Genomic DNA, 21,277 nt, shown 5'->3' on the forward strand with positions numbered 1-21,277 from the left:
CTCACCCCCAGTCTCTGTTCCACCAATTGGGAGACATTGATGAGACACACAAACATAAGAACATCCACATTCTTTCCCACTCTATGGCATTCTTCCAGGGGGGAAGTCTTCACTAGTTTTATTTTATTTCTACCTAATTTGCATTTATCACTCCGCACTATGTTTTTGAGATTCCTATCATGTTGATATATATTCTCATGGTTTGCTCCTTTTAACTGTTATGAAATATTACAGCATATAAATATTCATATTTTATTAACTCATTCCCTCTTGGTGAATATCTAAATTATTTCCATTTCTTTGCTACTATGAACAATAGCAAAATGGACAGACATGTGCATTTTTCCTGGGTACATACACAAGAGTTTTCCTTAAATGTATAACTAGAAGTGGTATTTCTGGGTTTGTAAATTGGGCTCATTTGTAATTTTACTTAATAGTGCAAAACTTTCCACAAACTGACTGTACGATAGTTAGCAGTGACTAGAAATTCCATTTTCCTAAATCTTTCTCATATTAGATATTATCCAACTTAAAAACTTTTGTCTATCTGATGAGTAAAAAGAAGTGTCTCATTTTAATATGCACTTCTGTGCTAACTGGTGATATGGCTAGTGTGTATTTCTTTATACATTTATTAGCAACTTGAGCTCCTTCTGTGAACTGCCTATTTTCATCCTTCTCCCATTCTTACACGGGGTTGTCGTTTTCTTGTTGATCTGTAGGGAGTATTTACATACTGTAGACAATAACTATCTGTTATGTATATGGCAAATACTGTCTCCAGGGTCTAGCCTGTCTTTAACTATAATTACGGTATTGTTGAACAAAAAAAAAAAGAAAGTTTTACGTTTTGAAATAGTTAAACTTATGTCTATATGTATGTATGTATGTATTTGTGGTTGTGTTTACATTTTCCTACTCCAAAATTATAAAGATCATTTTATATAATCTTGAGTAACAAGCAACATAAAAGGATTATTCACACACACTCTCTCTCATTTAATCCGCACGACAATGCCCTGAATTAGGCAGTGTTGTACATCACTACCATGTTACAGATAAGGAAGCCTGAAGCTCAGAGGATCAGCAACTTGTTTCAGGTGGAATTGGGTCTGTATGATGCTAAGGCTGATAATAGTAATAGTGGACCATACTTACTGAGTGCTTTCTCTGGGATTTATAGAAATATATATTTACAGGATTATTTCTTTTCTTGCTCTACTCATTTTTGTTCCATTCATTTCGTTGTCAACTTTATGTTTGTCTCATTAAATAAGTTTGTGAGCCTCCCCTCTTTTTCTGTTCTTTGTAACAATTTGAACAAGGTTGGGGTTAACTGCTCGCCTTAGTCAGTTCAGGCTGCTATAACAGAATACCATACAATAGCCTGGATGTATAAACAACAGAAATTTCTCACAGTCTGGAGGCTGGGAAGTACAAGATTAAGATGCTGGCAGTCAGTGTCTGGTTGAGGGCCTATTTCCTGGTTCATAGACAGCCATCTTCTCCCTGTCTTCACATGGCAGAAGGAGTGAGAAAACCCTGTGGGGTCTCTTTTATAAGATCACTAATCCCATTCATGAGGGTTCAGGAATAAATGTCCTTATGTCCTAGTCACCTCCCAAACACCAAAACACTGGAGATTAGGTTTCAACATACAAATTTGGGGCAGGGGTGGGACACAAACATTCAGTCTATAGCCACTGCTCCTTGGAAGTTTGCTAAACTTGTTTTCAAAACCACCTGGGCCTAATATCCTTTTTGAAAGTGTGGTATTCAACTACTGTTTTGATATTTTAAATGGCTATTGTTAGATTTATGTTTTCAATTTTGTATCTGGTCAAATTAGGGCAATTTAGCATCTACACTCTCATTTTTATCCATATGAAAATTTATGTCAACACTTCAAGCACTTTGCTTGAGGTTACACAGAAAGAGAGTAAACAAAGAAGATTTAGAATCAGTCTCCTAAGTTTAGGCCAGTAAACCACAGGTCCTAGATCAGAAATACCAATAATCTGTCCATTGTCTTATGCATTTTTCACTATAATCTAATAAGATAATGGGTGTACAGTGATTAGCACTCTGGAAACTGATAGGGATCCACATGATGATCACGGGGTTGCTTGTGTTGGAGCTCCAATGGCACTGATGCTTTTCTGAAATTCCTGAACCACACGGCTTATTTGTGCCCACCAACAAAATTATGGCTCTCCAGTGTGGTGTGCTGACCACACGGCTTATGCTATGTATTTGTCGTACCTACTTCCTTAAATAGCAGGGACAAAGTCTAACTAATTAGGTCATGGTAGCAAGGATATAGATAGATGTTAAAATCAAGGGCTTTGGAGTGAGGCTTACTAGGTTTGAGTCTCACCTCCATCACTTCTAGCTGGGCAACCTTGAACATGTTTCTTAGCCTCTCTACGACTTAGTTTACTCCTTTGTATCTGGGAAAAATAACAGTAACTACCACATGGAAAGGCTGCGATAACTAAAAGATAGAATGCATATGAGGTATATGGCAAAGTACTGCTTTCTCTGGTACAGAGAAAGCAGTCGAAAAATGTGATCTACTATTACTACTACTGGCCTTAGCATCATACAGACCAAGGTGTGAATTCCAATTTCACCTGAAACAAATTGCTAACCCTCTGAGCTTCAGGTTTCCTTGTCTCTTATATGGTAGGTGATATATAGGTCTGCTTAACTCGGAACACTGTTGTTCAGATTAAATGAAAAAATGTATGTGAATAATCCTCTTTGTTGCTTGACAATCAAGACGGAGACCAGTCTAATCTGCTCGCTGCTGACCTGCTTTGAGAAGTCTTGAAAAGAAATGAAAAGTTGGAAGGAGAAGTAAAAGTAGAGAATATGCAAAGTTATTCTAGATTTACATCAGACATAAGCAGTGCTTATGGAGAGAAGTGAATGAGTACTATCATGGAAAGGGTTGAGGTGGTGAGCGTATGAGATGCAGCATATGAGGAATGGGAACGAGGAAAGGCTGGACTGCTGATGGATGAATGTGAAGAAAATATTTTGGAGAGGCACTCATATAAGGCACACAGGAAAAGCAGCTCCCATGTGATCCCCTCCTCCACTCCTACCCACCCCGCCTCAATCCCCACCTGCATGAGACACAGAGATGGTAAACTTACAATCACAATGATGAAATCGAGCCAGCACCAGGCACTGGTGAAGTACTTCCTAAATCCAAAGGCCACCCATTTCAGACCCATCTCCAAGATAAAAATGTATGTGAAAATACTGTCAGTACAATTAAGTATTGCTTGGATTTTGGGTTGTGTACCAAGGTAAATATCTTCAAATACCTGAAATGATAAAGCACATCCAAAGGCCAAGTTGAACTCTCTGCTGACTGTACTTTTTATTTTTCTTCCTTATTTGAATAAACTAGTACCTCTCTTGGTGACAAGGTTTTGCTCAAAAGGTATTAAGGCTGAACTTTTCCAATAGAAACAATTCCTTGAGTAAGTAAAACCAGAAGAAGGAAAATCCTATTTCTAGATTTCTGTTGCCACTATAGTTCCCCAGGCTCTCATCACTGGCTCCTGGAATATTTACCAAAAAAATCTTCACCACACTATTTCCTGGTCTTCCTAATCCTTTCAACTCTTGCCAACAATATCTTGCCAACTTTTCCAGAAACTCCCAGTGGCATACACCATCTCTCTCATCCCCTAGTTACCTGGGTGGCTCTATTCAGTGGCTCTTTGTTGCTTACAGCATCAAGTCCAAACACCTTAGCCCACACTCTGGATCCTGCCAACCCTGAGGCTCGTCATCTTCCACCACAAACAGCATTATCCGTTTACCCCAGTGTTCCCTACATATGTGATCATTTTGTATGTGAACCATGATTTGCAAAAGTTTGGGAAGCACTGGGCTAGAGTTCCCAATGTAAGTTACTTTGAATATTAAACTTCATTAAGTGTAATTTATGAAAATTAGATATCCAAGCTTTTGGAGAGACCTTTTTCCATGCTACATCCAAACATTTCCTTCACCTGAAGTATGTGTGCGTGTGACTCTTCAGGGTCTATATTACTAGGGTATAAGCTGTCCTTTTGGTCTTTACAGTGTTACTGAGGATGAAAGAAAAGAGAGAAGAGGCACTAAACCTGCCAACTCATTTGGCAGGCAATGCAAAATGAAGGCAAGAAAGAAATCAGCCCTGCTGTCAGGGACTAAGGTAATCTCACAGTCCCACAACCCTAGGGAAAAAGAATAAAGAATAAAACAGTCTCATTTCCAACCCCCAAGTGGGCTTTTGACAGAAGAAGGCCCTTCATCTCCTCCTCTGCCCCACTGGCTCCTGGTCAGCCTTTAAGATCTCAGCTTAGCTTATATCTTCTATAGGAAACTGTCCTTCTTCCACAGGAATAGGTTAGGTGCCATCCTACATGGCTCTATGTCACCCACTGCTTCTCTGAGTGTATCACTATGGCCCTGGTCTATAATTGCCTGGACTCCATCTGTCTTCCCTACTAGCCTCCAAGCTCCTGAAGGTCAGGGATTGTCTGTTTGCCTCTTGAGGAGAGACAAATCTGAATTGTGTTGGAAGCTCATTTCCTCTCTCATTTTGGAAACTTAGCAACAAGCTGGCTCAGCAGGTCTGAGTTTGCCCAATGGAAGAGCAGGCTGATATCAGCAACTGAGCTTTGGAAGCTCCCATAATATAACTAGGCCATTTCCTAATCCCGGAAGCTCCCATTATTAAGTAGTTGCCCAAATCAGAGCTTCTCAAACTCTAATGAGCCCCAAATCACCTAGGTTCTGACTCAGCAGGTCTGGGGTGGGCCCAAGACTCTGCATTTTTAATAAGCTGCCAGGTGATACGAGGCTGCTGGTTCATATACCACATACGGTGGTGAGGGACTAGATGTTTCTTGTCTCCATTTCTCTATAAATATGTGTAGTGAAACAGGGCCTGGGTCCCTCTCCTGGAACCCTCTGCATTGTGTGCTCAGTATCACTCTGCCTAGGCTATGCTTGCCTCATCTGAAGGCAGATGAGAACTAAGAGGATTGTGTGCCCTCTGATACTTTTCTGATTATAAGTTTTCTCACACAGTGCATGGGGTATGTGTCTGTGACCTTGTGACAACACCACTGCTTTGCTACTGACTAAGACAGGGCATGGCAGACAACAATGACCATTTGTGGAATAAATGCAAGAACCCTATCTTTTGGAAGTGTAGACAGCTGGTGAGATGTAATCACCAGAAGATTACAGGGAACCCTACAGGGTGAGCGATAAAAATTAATCAAGGGAGTTCTCTGGGATGGTCTTACGGAAATTTTCTTTTTTGTTTCAGGGATAATTTATATTACAGTAAGCAGGTAAATGGGGATGTCTGTTGATCACAGGCTCTGGTGGGCCCCCATGTGTGCTCTTCTCCTTTCACCTAGAGATTACACAGGTGTAAAGCACTAACCAGGAAGGCAGGGGTGTAGGAACAAGACATGTCCTTGTCCCTCCTAGCAACTTGTGAAATGTTCTGTGACTCTAAATCCATAAGGGATAGCTCAGTACTCCATTCCACTTGACATGACAAATAATAAGAGAATTTAGTTTTATATTATGGCCATTTTAAGAGGAGACACAGAACATAATGGGAGGGAGAGAGAGAAACATGTAGGTGATAAGAGAGAACATACTGTTGCCCAAGGTGGGTATATACGTGCAGAGGAGGAAAGATGGACTACAAGGTGAGAAGAGAGAGCAGAAAGGAGTTTATGACTATATGGCTAGGGAGGCTGATGGATTCAGTTATTTCCAAACCTCACTGGAAATCACACCATACCTCAATTTAGAAGGATCTGTCATACACATAAAGTGGTATCTCTTTGTCTCTCCTCTCAAGGGATCATGAGTGGTGAAAAATACCAAGGCAACTTATATCCTAATCTGGTCCCTGTTGACTTCTCCTCCTAATGTTTTACCTTTTAGAAAGGAGCACTATGGTCTTCAGGAAAAAAGAGAATAGGAGCATTGCCGTCTAGAGGAGGAAACGTGTAGGATACAGTGAAAATGTCTAGAAATCCTCCAGGAATGATGGACAGACTTGGAGTCAAGGGCAAGACTCCAATAGCCACTTTAAAGTGCCTATTTGGGGACTTTCCTGACAGTCCAGTGGTTAAGACTACACACTTCCATTGCAGGGGGCATGGGTTCAATCCGTGGTAGAGGAACTAAGTTCCTGCATGCTGTGTGGTGCAGCCAATATAGAAGGAAGGAAGGAAGGAAGGAAGGAAGGAAGGAAGGAAGGAAGGAAGGAAGGAAGGAAGGAAGGAAGAAAGAAAGAAAGAAAGAAAGAAAGAAAGAAAGAAAGAAAGAAAGAAAGAAAGAAAGAAAGAAAGAAAGAAAAAGTGCCAATTTGGGTCATCCTTCCCACAGGTAAAGCATCTTTGGCTTGGGGATTTCCCGGTTGTAGCATTCCTCCAGAACTTGTTGTGCAAAACCCTGTCCCCTAAGGGGATACAACAGCAGAGATCCCACTTCTTCTTGGTCTCCCCACATTCACAACCCCGTGAGGGGCCAAGTCAGAATGAAGCCACCCAGCTGCCTTGATCCCCAATGTCCCCACAAGACCATGATAATTTACCAGTGCCCCACTGCTCAGCAGAATCACAAAGATAATAAAGCTCTCAAACCAGCTGTGTTTCACTATTTGGTAGCAGGTTTTCCGCAGTTTCCACCAAATGATCCAGGGGGACTTTCTCTTGTCCACAGTACAGCATGGAGAGCAGCAATCCAGGCCTGCAAGGAATTAGCATCACTATCATTAGTGTCTATAATACATGTGCATTAATAGCCCAACTCTTCACCCCTCCTTGTACACACCATGTGACTCTGCAAATCCTCCAACTAAAGAGGTGGAGTCTTTTTCCAACCCCTTGAATCTGGGTTTAGCCATGTGACAACATTTGGCCAACAGAGCAGAATAGGAGTCATAATGTGCCAGTTCTGACTCAGTGAGAAATTCAACAAAGATATAGAACTATAGGAAATATAAAAAAGAACCAATCAGAACTGAAGAATACAATAACTAAAATGAAAAATGCACTGGAGGGAATTAACAGATTAGAGGATGCAGAAGAATGAAATCAGTGATCCGGAAGACAGGGTAGTGGAAATCACCCAATCAGAACAGCAAAAAGAAGAATTTTTTTAAATGTGAAGAGTTTAAGGGATCCCTGAGACAACATCAAGCATACTAACATTAGCATTATAGGGGCCTCAGAAGGAGAAAAGGGACAAAAGACTTATTTGAAGAAATAATAGCTGAAAACTTCCCTAACCTGGGGAAGGAAACAGACATCCAAGTTTGGAGATTGGGAGCACAGAGATTCCCAAACAAGATGAACCCAAAGAGATCCATGCCAAGATACATTATAATTAAAATGTCAAAAATTAAAGACAAAGAGAGACTCTTAAAAGCAGCAAGAGAAAAAGAACTAGCTTTATACAAGAGAACCTCCATAAGACTATCAGATGATTTTTCAGCAGAAACTTTACAGAGCAAAGGGACTGGCACAATATATTCAAATTTTTGACATTTTAATTATAATGTGTCTTGGTGTGGATTGTATTATTATTGTATTATTCAATTCTTTCCTACATTTTCTAAGTCTTCGTTGAAGTTCTTACTGGGATGAAGTTCATTTTCCTCCCTAGTTTGGTCAGAATTCTTATGATCATCTCTTTGAATTCTTTATCAGGTAAATTACTTACCTCTGTTTCTTTAGGGTTTTTCCTGGGGTTTTATTTTGTTCTTTCATTTGGAATACATTCCTCTATCTCCTCATTATGACTTTCAGTTTTTGTTTCTATGAACTAGGTGAAACAGCTACCTATCTTGGTCTCGAAGGAGTGGACTCGTGTGTGAGTATCCCCTATGTAGATGGCTTACACCTGGCAGCTTTAGCAGGGCAACTGGGGCTGGAGCTTGCCAGGGGCAATCTCTGGGGAGCACTCCTCCTAAGGCCACCCAGGCAGGGCAGCTGGGGGGCAGCTGGGGTTAGAGCAGGCTTGGGCTGGAGTCAGTCCCTGGGGAGTGCTGAGGCCAAGGCTGCCTTGGTAGGGTAGCTAGAGCTGGAGTGAGTGAGGGCCAGGGGGAGTTCTAGGGGTGACTCAAACAAAGGCGCTCTCTGGTGCCTCTGACCCCACAGAGGGCTCCAGTACTTCCCTGCTCATGTGGCAGAAGCTCTAGGGTTAGTACATGGATTTCCTTCCAGTATAGTCTAGATGCCCTTTAAACTGCTGTTTTCTTGCTGCGTCCCAAGGTGGGTGAGTCTGTGCTCTGGCCCAGCAGCAATATTACTTCCTACTGTAGGTCACTAAGTTGGGGGTGGGATTCCCATGGATACCATGTCTCCGTCTTTCCTACCCGTTTCTATGTGCAGTAGCTGTTCAATCAACCCTCAGGTCTTTTTCAGGAGGAACTGCTCTATAAGTAAGTGTAGAGTTGGTGTGTCCATGGAAGGAGGTGAGCTCAGGGTCTTCCTACGCCACCATCTTGGACCCCTGCTCCCAGAGAAAAATCTTGAGAGATGAGTTGAGGGCCTGGCAAGGGCTCTAGTCAACCCCAGACTTATGGTCAAGTTCTCTTGGTCTATGACCTCTAGTACATCCTGACAATTGATGTACTGGGAACTCTACCAAGTGGCAAAAATACTGGCCCAGTGGGCTTTCTAGGAAAGTTTTCTAGATTTTCTACCCTGGTAGTTGGGCTGTACAAGTTGACCCCACCTAAATCAAGAATTTCCTGGGGCTTCCCTGGTGGCGCAGTGGTTGAGAATCTGCCTGCCAATGCAGGGGACACGGGTTCGAGCCCTGGTCTGGGAAGATCCCACATGCCGCGGAGCGACTAGGCCCGTGAGCCACAACTACTGAGCCTGCGCGTCTGGAGCCTGTGCTCCGCAACAAGAGAGGCCACAATAGTGAGAGGCCCGTGCACCGCGATGAAGAGTGGCCCCCGCTTGCCGAAACTAGAGAAAGCCCTCGCACAGAAACGAAAAAAAACCCAACACAGCCAAAAATAAATAAATTAATAAAAAAATAAAAATAAAAAAAATAAAAAATAAAAAAAAAAAAGAATTTCCTGAAATGGTCCCAAGAATCCAGGGAAGACTCTTCACTTTTGTCTCCAGTAGAAGTAGAAAGAAGGCATCTATCAAAACCATAGATCTTCAAAGAATAACAGAATCCCATCGAAATATTCCATGAACTGAATGTAGGAATACTGCCACTTACCTTTGGGCAAACATCTCTCTGGTTCCTTTTTGGGAACCATTTCAAGTACCCGCCTAAAGGGATCCTGTGGACCAGTGGTGCTACATTCTGAGAGCACACTCGTAGCATCAGACTTCTGTACATCAGAACAAAGGAAAGGGGGAATCACTTTCCAACACCCTCTGTCACCATGGTTAATACCTAATACCTTATTTTATGACTTTTTATGCATGAAACTAGCTAGGCAAAGGTATGAGGGGTGTCTAGAAAGTATACTTCTTGTTGCGTTCTTTCCTAAATGTCCTGACCAGCCCTGACTTCAGGAAAGAATTCTCTAACTGCTCTCCATTGGCTGATGAAAGATAAGGCACATGAAGACACAGTACCTCAACCTTTTCCTCCCTCCAAATCTTACCTCTGATCTGCTGACTAACTCCAAATATGGAAGCCAGGTGATGAGAAGGATGCTACTTTACTGAGACTGAAATTGTCAGCTACCTCAACTCCCAGAATAATAGGCCTAGAACAGTGGTTCTCGTTGATTTTACCCTCCAGGAGACATTTGGGCTATGTCATTGATTTTACCCTTTAGGAGACATTTTGGCAATGTCTAAAGACATTTTTTATTTTTACAATGGGGGGATGCTATGGGCATCTAGTGGGTAGAGGCCAGAGTACTGCTGAACACCCTACAATACACAGAATAGTCCACATAACACAGAATTATCCTGTCCCAAATGTCATAGTGGAGAGGTTGAGAAACCCTGGCCTAGACATTTGCTTAAGATCTAATTCTGGCAGTTTGCTTTGTACTAATCTTGATATTTTTCCACGGTGGCTATCTTGGAGAAGGTGTATGGATGAGCCATGTTTCTTCTGGGAACACCCTGGGAAAATTACCTTTCGGGGATTCTGTATCGACAGATAAGGATCATCTTCAGAGAATATGTCCATTTCCACACTCTGAGCTCCTGGACTGGTGGGCTCCTTGGTCTTCTGATGGAGTTCACTGGCCTGACACTGAGAAACCCCAAGTAGAATTAATATTCCTCCTGGACATCTCACTTGAGATGAAACAAGTTTGAATTCTATTTGGTTTTCTGTTTGTCATGAAAATTATTACATTATTAACCTTTTCCATTTTACTTTTGAAAACTGATCCTGGAAAAACTCAACATAAAATAATTCTGGAACACTACTATAGGAAACAGATAACAAAACTTACTCATAAGTAATATAATCAAAACAATATGGTTTGGATACAAAATTCACCAAATAATTAAGAGGTGAAACTTACTGTAGCCTTTCAATTCAATGGCAAAATAATAAATTGTTTAATAAATGGTACTGGCATAATTAGTTATCCCTGAAAAAATATTACAATGTCAGAATATAGTAAAAATTAAAATCCATAATCATTTGATATTCTGATGTAAAAATAGATGAATAAAAATATTAGAAGAATAACTTGGAAAATAATTTTTTACTCTGTTCGGTACAGAGGGTTGGCTTAGCAAAATAGGTAACTGAAAGGCATAAAGAAAATATGAAAATATATCACAACATAAAAATAAAAAATAAATTTTGTCCTATGACCTGCAGCTAAATCCAAGAAGGATATGCAAAGTCACACCTTAAGTGAAGGTTTCATCCTAAAATCTATGTGAGGGTTCCTGTGAATCTGACACTGTAAGGTCATGATTTAAGAACACTTCTCCCCTTTGAACATATACACACAATAAACAGATACACATTATCTATGGACCAGACACAGAACAAAAATATAAAGTAATAACAATTTAAAGCATGTAGCAGGTAATGGTGAATAAAAGTGCCCCGTGTGAGGAAGGAAACCACAGTTATGTCCAAAGCTTGAAACTGTGGGCTGGGTTGAAGTTCTTGCACTTAAGAGAGAAAGTCAAAAGAAGCTGTGGTTTTGTGACCACCTAGAGGGGTGGGATAGGGAGGGTGGGAGAGAGGGAGACGCAAGAGGGAAGAGATATGGGGATATATGTATATGTATAGCTGATTCACTTTGTTATACAGCAGAAACTAACACACCATTGTAAAGTAATTATACTCCAATAAAGATGTTAAAAATAAATAAATAAATAAATAAAAGAAGCTGTGGCCAATGTTTGGGATTACAATTATACAAAGCTGCATACCTAGAGAGGAAGGAGGAAGCACAGCCTCAGAAACAAGACCTGGGCAAAGGGAGCCACTGGTTCAGTGACTGGATCTGCAAAATGCCCAGTATCACTATTAGACAAGAATCCCAAGTTGGCAATACAAGACTTAGTTCTGAAATGGATCCCCTAGGAGGGTCGATTAAAGATACCACAGAACTTAGACTGCAAAGAGAGGGACAGATCCTCCCACAAAGATGAGCTTTCAAATTCACACTCCAAAATGTATGAGGAGACAAACATAAAACGAGTAGCCCTCAAAAATTAGCTACAGGGAGGTGAATTTACTTGAGAAAAAAAATGAAATTAGTATAGTAATCTGAAAGCATCATTAAAATTAACAAGTTTAGAATTTAATTAAAAAAAGATATACAGAATTTTGCTTCCTGGATGGTAAAGTAAGAAGCTCTGCAGACATGCTCCACAGGAAAATTAACTTAAGTGGTGGAAAATATTCATAAAAAATCATTTAAGTTTCTGGAAATTGTCCTAAGGGCATACAGCAAATGAAGAAATATTTACTAAAAAAATCTACACATTTCAGTAATAACAGCAGGAGTCTATGTCACTTGAGCCATGCATGACCTGCTCTCTTCCTTCCCACCCCCAGCTCAGTTTGACAGAAGCTCCACTCTAGGCAGATGTGACCAAGAAGATGGGGCTCCCTTTACCCTCAGCTCCCAATCAGGAGATATGTATCTCACCAGAAGGTGCAGGTCACCAACTTTTCTCATCTCCTCCAACTCTGAGTTGAAGAGGCTAAATTTCTGGTGAATGTGGCCAAGACGTTGGATTTCCTTTTTCAATTCAGTTTCTACTCATAGGACAGAGACTCTATTCCAGGTTCAAAAGCTTGAGAATACTGGGGCCCTGATCACCCTTACTCCAGCTAGTTTGCAGGGCAGAGGTTCCATGCAGAAGAGGGAGGCTGAGAGATGAGACTACTGCCCCTCCGAGTACTAGGGGTAGCAGCTATGGCTAAGTGATCCTTCCCAGGGTGGTAGGCAATTCATAAGAAACAAAATCTCTTTTTGTGCTATTCACTTCACCTTCCACACTCCCTTTCTCACCTTTCAGCCAATTCAAACTCTATACTTCTTCTTTTAGGGCTCAACCAAAGGCACTTGATTCCCCTGTTGCCCCAGCCCACTCTGATCGTGCTCCCCTCTGAACTCCTCTGACACCTCCCACCTGTGCCACCTGTGCAGGACCATGATTAGAACCAGCCCCGGATGTGCAGCCGCCACATTTTATACCCTTATCATCTCTGCATAGTGCTCAGAACAGGGCAGGCAACCAGTGCCCCATGGCAACTCTAGCTTTGTACAACCTCTAAGTTAATGTGTGAACCTTCATACCTGTTTTCCAGCCTCAGGTTGTGTGACAGGCTGTGCCTTATCTTCACCAGGGGATTCAGCATCATCTTCTTCCTCTGCTAGTGGGGCCAACCAAGTCCGATCATGCCCGACACTCAAGGTCTTTGGTGCGGAAGTCAGTACACCAAACTCCTCCCAGGTCTCTGGGCCCTTTCTCATCTCTGTGACCAGGGGAATGACACCTTTGCTCTCTGCCTCAGGGCCTTCTGTCACCTCTTTTTGCTTTGGTAAATGTTGTCTCCTGCACCACTTGGTACAAAAATGCTCAAGAGTATACATCACAAAACAAAAAGCCCGGCAGAACCGGTCCAGGGCTAACTGCACTTTGGTTTTCCTGACTTCTCCTTCCAAGTGTCCATCTCTCTCCTCATTGCTGAAGGAATTGAGCAGCAAGGCAATAAAGAGGTTGAGTACCTGGGAAGGGGCAAAGGGAGGGGGGACATAAGGAGAATGAAAAATTTAGCAAAGGAAAGAATACAGTAGGTTTCCACAACAACTTTTCCCCAAGACCCAAAACAAAATCAAATGAGAGTTCTATGTCCTTCTGCCTCCCAAGAAAGTTCATCTATAAAATAAATAAAAGGAGAGAAGACTGAGGAAGTAATAGGGACATCAAGATAAGACCAAAGAAAAATTGAAGTTAAAGGGTGCAGACAGCCATATCCAGTCTGTCTGTGTGTAAGCAGCATGTATTGTAGACCCTGGCCAGTGTAAGGCTGAATGGTGAAACCATGTGGCAAAATCAAAAGTGGATATTCTTTGGGGATCAGCCAGAATCATGAGGTTGGACTTTTTCTGGAATTGCCCACAGGGATATGGGTCTGATGTCTAAGACTGCTGTGCTATGAGGTCCTCTCCTGTCTGCACAATTTGAGAGATGGTATACTTGTGCAGGCTTTTCTAAATCTCTTTTGTTGTGGCTCTCGCCAGCTCAAACATATACAGCTCTCTGGGAGAAGTGTCTTGTGGGTGTTAACGGGTCTAGTCACTCTTCCTCAGCTTCACCAGGAGAATTCCCAAGTCTGGATCTTTGCTCAAGCTCTCCTCTATTTGCTAAGTCCTCTTTACCTCTTAAGTGCCCTTCTCAAGTACTGTGTCTCCCACAAAGCCTTTCTTAGTGCTCCCTTCCCACTCCCTTGGGTGATACCCTGCCCTTCTGATCTTTCGTATGTCTTACTGTCTATCAACATCACTTATTAGGTATTTAGGACAGTTAATTTTATTTCTATGTGGATTGTTAATTATATTTGCATGATAGCCCCAACTCAATTCTGAAGATCTTATGCTCAGGTATCCCTGTCTGTCTCCTGTCTCTTCATACCCTCACTGGTGTACACCTAATTAGCCTCTCCATAAATAGCCATGTTTCCAGCTGCAAGTAACAGATTCAGGGCAGCTTACACAATAAGAAAATGTCACATGACAAGATATTTGAAACGTTTTAAACAGGGGACCAATCATGACCCGACAATAGGTTGGTTCCGCCTTCCCTCTATCTTCCTCAGTGCTTACTTTGTCTTAGTTTAGTTCTTCTCATGGTTGCATAATGTTTGCAGTTCTACCAAGAGTCACGGTCATAAAAGGTCCAGAGGAAGTAAAAGGACCACTTTTTTTCCTCATCCCTCCTTCCTCCCCTCCTCCTTCTCCTCTCCCCTCCTCCTTCTCTCCCCCTTCCTCCTCCTCCTCCTCTTCCTCCTCCTCCTTCTTCTTCTTTTAAACAACAAGAAACCTTCCTCAGTGGACATCTCTTTACATCTATTGAACAAATTAAGTCAAAAACCCCTACCTCGGCCAATCAATGGCGATTTGAATAACCACCTGGAGTAGGATAGACATTGGGACATCTTTATGAGCACTACGTGACAACGTTTTCTTTCATGCTTACCGTACTGTCTTCAAACAAAATTCAAATGCACATTTTAAAATATTATATAACATTACATTTATAATACTATACTTAGAGTAACAATTTTCACTAGTGAAGTGTTACAAAAGAAGCCAATGCATTTGTTTAGTCCATGTATTTAATACAATGACAACAACAACAAAACTAAGACACTCACCACGAGTTTTCCTATCACCATGATCAACAGAAACACAATAATGCACAGTGCTTGGTTAGCTTCTTGCATACATTCCCACATGTTTTCGATCCATTCCCCACAGAGGATGCGGAATACCACCAGAAAGGAGTGGTAGAAATCCCCCATGTGCCAGCGTCGTAAGCATGGGACTGCAGGATCATGGGACTTTGAATTACTCTTTATGCAATTGAATTTAGAGCCAAAAAGCTGCATGCCAACTACTGAGAAAATAAAGACCACAATGGCCAAGACCACAGTCAGGTTTCCAAGGGCTCCAACGGAATGGCCAATTATCTTAAGCAGTGTGTTTAAAGTTGGCCAGGATTTGGCTAACTTGAAGACCCTCAGCTGTAAAAACAGACAATAAACAAAAATGGAAGAAAAGCCAGTTAAGAACAAATTCCATCTGCTCAGCTATAATTTAAATGACATGTTCCCAAACCACAGCATTTACAACTTTCAAAAATCTTTTCAAAGCCAGATCCATCCTAAACATGGTCACCAACTCCATGTCCCAATCTAATATTCACCTGTATCTACTTTTTGTTTTAAAAATGGAATATTTTGGTCTAATATTTTAAATGATAAAGACTTTGGGATCATGATGGTGGAATTGAGCATACATGTTTATTAAATATAATGAACGTATTGGAACCCTATATAATATACCAAGGGTCAAAAACTCTGGCCCCAGGGCCCATCCATCCCATTGCCTGCTTTTATATGGCCTGAGAGGTAAGAATGTTTTTTACATCTTTGAATGGTTGGAAATAATTTTTTAAAATATTTCATTACACATGAAAATTGCATGAAGTTCAAATTTCCATGTCCATAAATAAAGTTTTATTGGAACACAGCCACGCACATGCGTTCTCTACTGTCTACAGCTACTTTCGTGCTACGATAGCAAAAGCTGAGTGGTTTCGACAGAGACCATATGGCCTGTAAGGCTGAAAATATTTACCATCTGGCCTTTTACAGATAAAGTTTGCTAACTCCTGTATTATATATTTGAGGTCCCAAGTTTGAATCTAAACTTCATAACGATGACAAGAGTAACATGATGTTTTGTACCTAGGAGAGAAAAGGCAATCAGCCAGTCAAGACACACTCTCTTTTTCCACGAGAAATTTTCTCCATGGAAACTTACAGACCTTATAGGAGACAACAACCTTAGAAACAACACAGCAACTAGTTTCATAGATTATTTCTTATATTAACTTTCAATGTAAACCAGTGGTTTCACTCCAAAGTACAATCCTGTTAAGTATCAACTATTTGCGGGGTGGGGAGATACTGCAGGTCAGTAAGACTTATATCACAAGAGAAGGACCACCACTGTCTACTTAGAGGGGAGCTGAGGGCATCTCAGGGAGAAACTGTGGTTCTGTTCTTATCCACAGGCAATGCCACAGAGCTCCTTGCCTCATAGCATGGCTGTAATAAGCCTAAACAATAGTAAAGCAAATGTAATTTTGCTCACCCAAGCACCAATAAAACTTTAGGGAGCAGCCTAATAACGTCTGACTTTAAGCAGTGTGATTTTCTAACATATGCCAAGTATAAAATGTATGCTTAAGTAACTGAATCAAATGTCTTATTCTACAGGCTTAGAAATCCTATCCATGCCAAAAAAAAAGTAATCTCTGAAAAGGGACAAGAGGTCACCTTTTGTGGTTTCTCTATTCCCCTCCCACATGTGATTTCTCTGTGATTTCTGTCCATACCTCTTGTGGGGTCTCTCACACTCCACTTTGCCTCATGGTCATTTCTGGGCCTGTCTTGTATCTTCCCTAGACTGCAAACTCCTTGAAGGCAGTGCTTTCCTCACCTTTGAGCCTTCCCTCATGTACATATCAGGTGCTCGGCAAAGGCTGCCAGGATGCCTCCAATGGTTCGTGGATGGAGGGCAAAGACTACAGAAAAGGAATGTGGTACTGGCAGCAATGAGGAGGGACCCTGTGAGATAACACCTGCAGGCAGCACCCGACCCCCGTCCTGGGCTCTGTAGTCTACACCCCCTTGGTGAGCCCAGCTGTGAGGATGCCTGGCTCAGAGCTCTGTGGGGGAAGAGATCATTGGAGGGGTTGTACACGAAGCAAGGAGCAGAGTCCTGATACCAGAAGACACAATTTTGAATCTGGTTGCCTGAAGGATCATCTTGTGGAGAGAGAGGGAGGAAAGTAGGGATTCACCTGAGAGAAGACCCCTTGGGACTCACAAAGGTATTAAAGACCTGGGTGGGAGGGGGAGTGCAGTTTTGGTTCTCAGGTTAAGGTAAGATGGTAAAGTTTAATCCAAACTAGCTACTGAACTCACTCAAGACTCTTCAATCCTGTCAGATAAGTTATTCAGTATGGGACTTCCCTGGTGGAGCAGTGGATAAGACTCCACGCTCCCAATGCAGGGGGCCTAGGTTCAATCCCTGGTCAAGGAACTAGATCCCACATACATGCCACAACTAAGAGTTCACATGCCACAACTAAGGAGCCCGCCTGCTGCAACTAAGGAGCCCGCCTGCTGCAACTAAGGAGCCTGCCTGCCACAACTAAGACCTGGTGCAACCAAATAAATAAATAAATAAACAGCGAGCTGGTTAAATTGGATTATCATCCTGACAGCCTCTTAAAAAAAAAAAAGAAGGAAAGAAAGTGCCTTACCACTCTTAAGGAACGAAGTGACATACAACTTTGTTTTCCTGGACACATACTATTTATTATCACCTCTGCAAAGCTCAGAAGAGCAACAATGCTGTCAAAAATGTTCCAGCCTCGACGAAAGTAGTGGTAGGGATCCAGCGCAATGATTTTTAGGCACATTTCAGCCATGAAAATGCCAGTGAAAACCTACAGCGAGACAAAGAAAAATGAGAAAAGGAAGCTACCTCTTCTTGGAGATACACTTTTAAGAATGGTCCAAGGGAATTACAGAGGTTACAAAGAAATAAAATGTATCCTCATGCTTGATACAATATGCCCTGCAATCCACAAAAAAGAAACGTTTACCACTGTAGTATGAACCTCACTCTACCTTTGCCCCTCTCTCTGCCCTCCTCCACGGCCTCCACTCCAGTGTCACCAAGCTAAGAGACATCAGGATGGAGAATAAATATTATTTTCCATTCTGTTAAAAATTAAAGGAAAGTTGGCTTTTTGGTAGATGGCAGAGTAATATGAAGTGTCAAGCAATTCCTCCTCTGAATTCTCTTTAAGATACTAATAACTCCGAAGTGGGGGGAGTACACAACAGCTCTGAAAACTAAAGATAAATATCGTTCATAAACCAGAATGCAGGAGGAGTTCACTTAACCATTCAATCTCAACACCTTGATCAGAAAAAAAATAAATAAATAAATTAAAAGGGCCCAGAGCAGAGAACTGAAAAACACTACCAGGCACAGAAAAATGTCTTTGAGCAACCTGATACAGAGGATAAACCCTAGATTGGTTATGGTTGAAAGGAAGATTAGCGAGTCAGAATATAATCCTAAAGACTCACTAGAATGCAGGGCGCATCATTCCAGAACAAAATATCAAAGAATTAAAAGGAGGGGCAAGAGCTTAAAAAGCACTAAACTATGTCTTTTCCAAGGGAAAAATAATTCTCTGTCTTTAACAATTAGATAAATACAGGCTTAAGAAATTTGCAAAATGTAGCATAGTAGCCAAATTCAAAACTAAATCTATCTTCTATTCTTTGCAGAAGATAAAGCAAAGCATTCCTTCATAGCCAATAGCACTTTCTCTATCACACACATACACACATTAAATAGAAATGAGAAAAACAATAGTATGAAAATAATACAGTAATATGAAAAGGGTTAAAGTCTTTTAAAATGTCCGTTTTAAAACGGACAGGGGTCCCCAACCTCCGGGCCGCAGACCAGTACCGGTCTGTGGCCTGTTAGGAACCAGGCAGGAGGTGAGCGGCAGGCGAGCCAGCGAAGCTTCATCTGCCGCTCCCCATCGCTCGCACTACCACCTGAACCATCTCCCCCCTCCACAGTCCGTGGAAAAACTGTCTTCCACGAAACCGGTCCCTGGTGCCAAAAAGGTTGGGGACCGTTGTGTTATAAGACTCTCCTCTTTAGTTCTGGAAACAACAAAAACAACCCCTAAATGATCAAATTTCCTTCTTAAAAAGTAACAGGTGATCTATTTTTATAAATAAGTCATTGACTTACTATTTATAAAATACATCCCTAAAATAAAATGACACGAGTTAAAATAAAAGGATAGGCATAAATAAATACAGAATAGGCAAATAAAAAGAAATCAAGGGTGGCAAAGAAAAATCAAAGCTTATACCTATCTTTTCCCTTTAAACATTGCTGCCTATCCCTGCCCAGTGCCATAACCAGCGCCTAAAAGCAGGCAGTGTTGCGCGTTCCAGTTAATTGTGCTGGACTGATCTCCATCCCCTTTTGACCCACTCTTCCTCCTCCCGTCTCCTTCAAGTTTTAGGTGTCTGAGCCCAACAGCATCCCTAGATGCTTTGAGACCATTGGTTTTGCAATCCAATTCAATTGCTATTTATGACTTCTTGGGAGCTCAATGTACTCCCTTGATTCAAGCAATTCTGAAGCCTAGAGAGTCCATTTCTAAGTCTAGCCCACAGAACTCCACAGGCCAGCTTAATCCCGGTCCACCCATCAGACGGGAGAGGTCTGAATGTGCTCTTTCAAGCTCAGGGCTCCAAGGTCTCCCCGCACCACCATCATAGGGGCACAAGAGATGAGGTGGCTGCCCCTTTTTTTGCATGTCTAGGGAATGGGGCACATGGAATAGATGCACAGGCTACATAACCAGCTCTGCATGTTTCCCTTCAATTTTCAGGACCCAGGGTCCAGCTGCTGCCTGTGTTCTCAGACACCAGCAATGTCCCTCTGCTCCTTCTGCCTCTGGGAGAGAGTGAAGAAGAATGTCACTTAATTTGCCAGCTTCCAACTGTAAAATGCAACTTCACCTCAGCACCCCGGATGCCTGGTCAGTGACAAATGTGAGAGGCGGGCTTTGGCTATTTCCCACAGTTGGACCAGCAGATGAAGTGATGGACAGACCACCTTTGCAATTGGGAAGCCCTGTCCAGGCGGATGACTCTGGGTTCTTTGAGTATTCTCTGGAATTTATCCAATAACTCCATCTACCAGGAGATGCTGAAAGATGGGTCCTGCTAACTCTGTGAAGGTAGGGACTGTGGCCCTGAGGGCACAGCATTCTGCCTCCAAGTGAAACTAAACCATCAGGCCATTCGGGGACACCTCAACAGGAGAGAGCTAAACACCCTGGCCTGGAGCCCAGAAGATGCCAGCCTGTTAGAAGGTATTCTGTGTGTTAGCTTTATTGTGCAACATGGAATCTAATCTGACCTATGCACACCCACAGGGCACTTCTTCCCAAAGGCAGTATGGGAAAAGGAACTTAAATGCAGACTGTCTGTAAGGAGATCCACCCTGCTCTTATACTGCAGTTCCCTGCTCTTCCTGCACATGGGATGTGGAACCAAGGGTGACAGGCACCTGTTTACAGTTCTACACCATCCTAAACCTGATGCATGGAAGCAGTTCTGTGGACCAACTCCTGATTCAATACGTACTGTGGGTTCTTGTCAAAGTGAAAAAAAAAGGAAAATTTAAAAATACCTACATACATACATACTGCCTGGAAGTATTCTGCAATGCTAAAAATGATCATCTTTGCTAGTAAGACCATAGGAAATGAGTTTCTTCTTTGTATTTCCCTTCTTTGTATTTTTATTTATTTTTAAAATTAAAAAAACATGCATTGCTTTTTAAATTAGAAAAATAACATAAAACTGTAAGAAGAAAAGGCTAGACATTCTGGTAAGATTTTTAGCTAATTAACTCATTAGCAAATTAGGGTAGAACATTCACTAGGTACTTACTTATTATTTCTGATATTTGGGAAACTAATTTTCCCTTGGGCCTTCTGCAGGAGCTATGAATTAAAGTGAACAGTTCTTGAAAAATCTGCTCCCCTATCTTAATGTTCCCAATTTAACTGAGAATAGCTTCATCCAATAACAAACACACTGAAGCAGGCTCAAGTCTGGAACCCCACGCCCACCCCACCCCACAAGCCTCTCACACCTACTCCTGGGAAAGAACCTCCTACAGCTTCCAGGCTCTGACTCACCTTTCCAGGGAAAATAACACTTAGTAACGGCAGTCACACTGTTTTGTGACAAATGATGTCATCAATATCACTGGGGACCATGGTACTCATTACCATGGGTCTCTGGATATGGTTAATGTTTTCTTGATTATCCAAAATAGTTGACCTTTTAAGATGTCTACTTGCTTCTGCCTTACCACTGAATGAATCTTTAGTCATCCATTAGATGA

General features: G+C 41.8%; 1 protein-coding gene across 2 annotated transcripts in view; it reads right to left on the bottom strand.

The window, feature by feature from the left end:
- The window catches only part of SCN11A (sodium voltage-gated channel alpha subunit 11), a 128,143-nt gene that overhangs the window by 21,360 nt on the left and 85,506 nt on the right, over positions 1-21,277 (bottom strand). For both annotated transcript variants that reach the window (XM_057555251.1, XM_057555252.1), the window contains 7 exons: positions 17,574-17,759; positions 14,893-15,261; positions 12,812-13,243; positions 10,165-10,284; positions 9,286-9,400; positions 6,635-6,789; positions 3,165-3,338 (listed from right to left, as the gene is read on the bottom strand). In XM_057555251.1, coding sequence (XP_057411234.1) covers positions 3,165-3,338; positions 6,635-6,789; positions 9,286-9,400; positions 10,165-10,284; positions 12,812-13,243; positions 14,893-15,261; positions 17,574-17,759 — 1,551 coding nt within the window. The remainder of the gene's footprint in view (positions 1-3,164; positions 3,339-6,634; positions 6,790-9,285; positions 9,401-10,164; positions 10,285-12,811; positions 13,244-14,892; positions 15,262-17,573; positions 17,760-21,277) is intronic.

Source organism: Balaenoptera acutorostrata, chromosome 10, assembly GCF_949987535.1.
Source record: "Balaenoptera acutorostrata chromosome 10, mBalAcu1.1, whole genome shotgun sequence".
Classification (NCBI taxonomy): Eukaryota; Metazoa; Chordata; class Mammalia; order Artiodactyla; family Balaenopteridae; genus Balaenoptera; species Balaenoptera acutorostrata.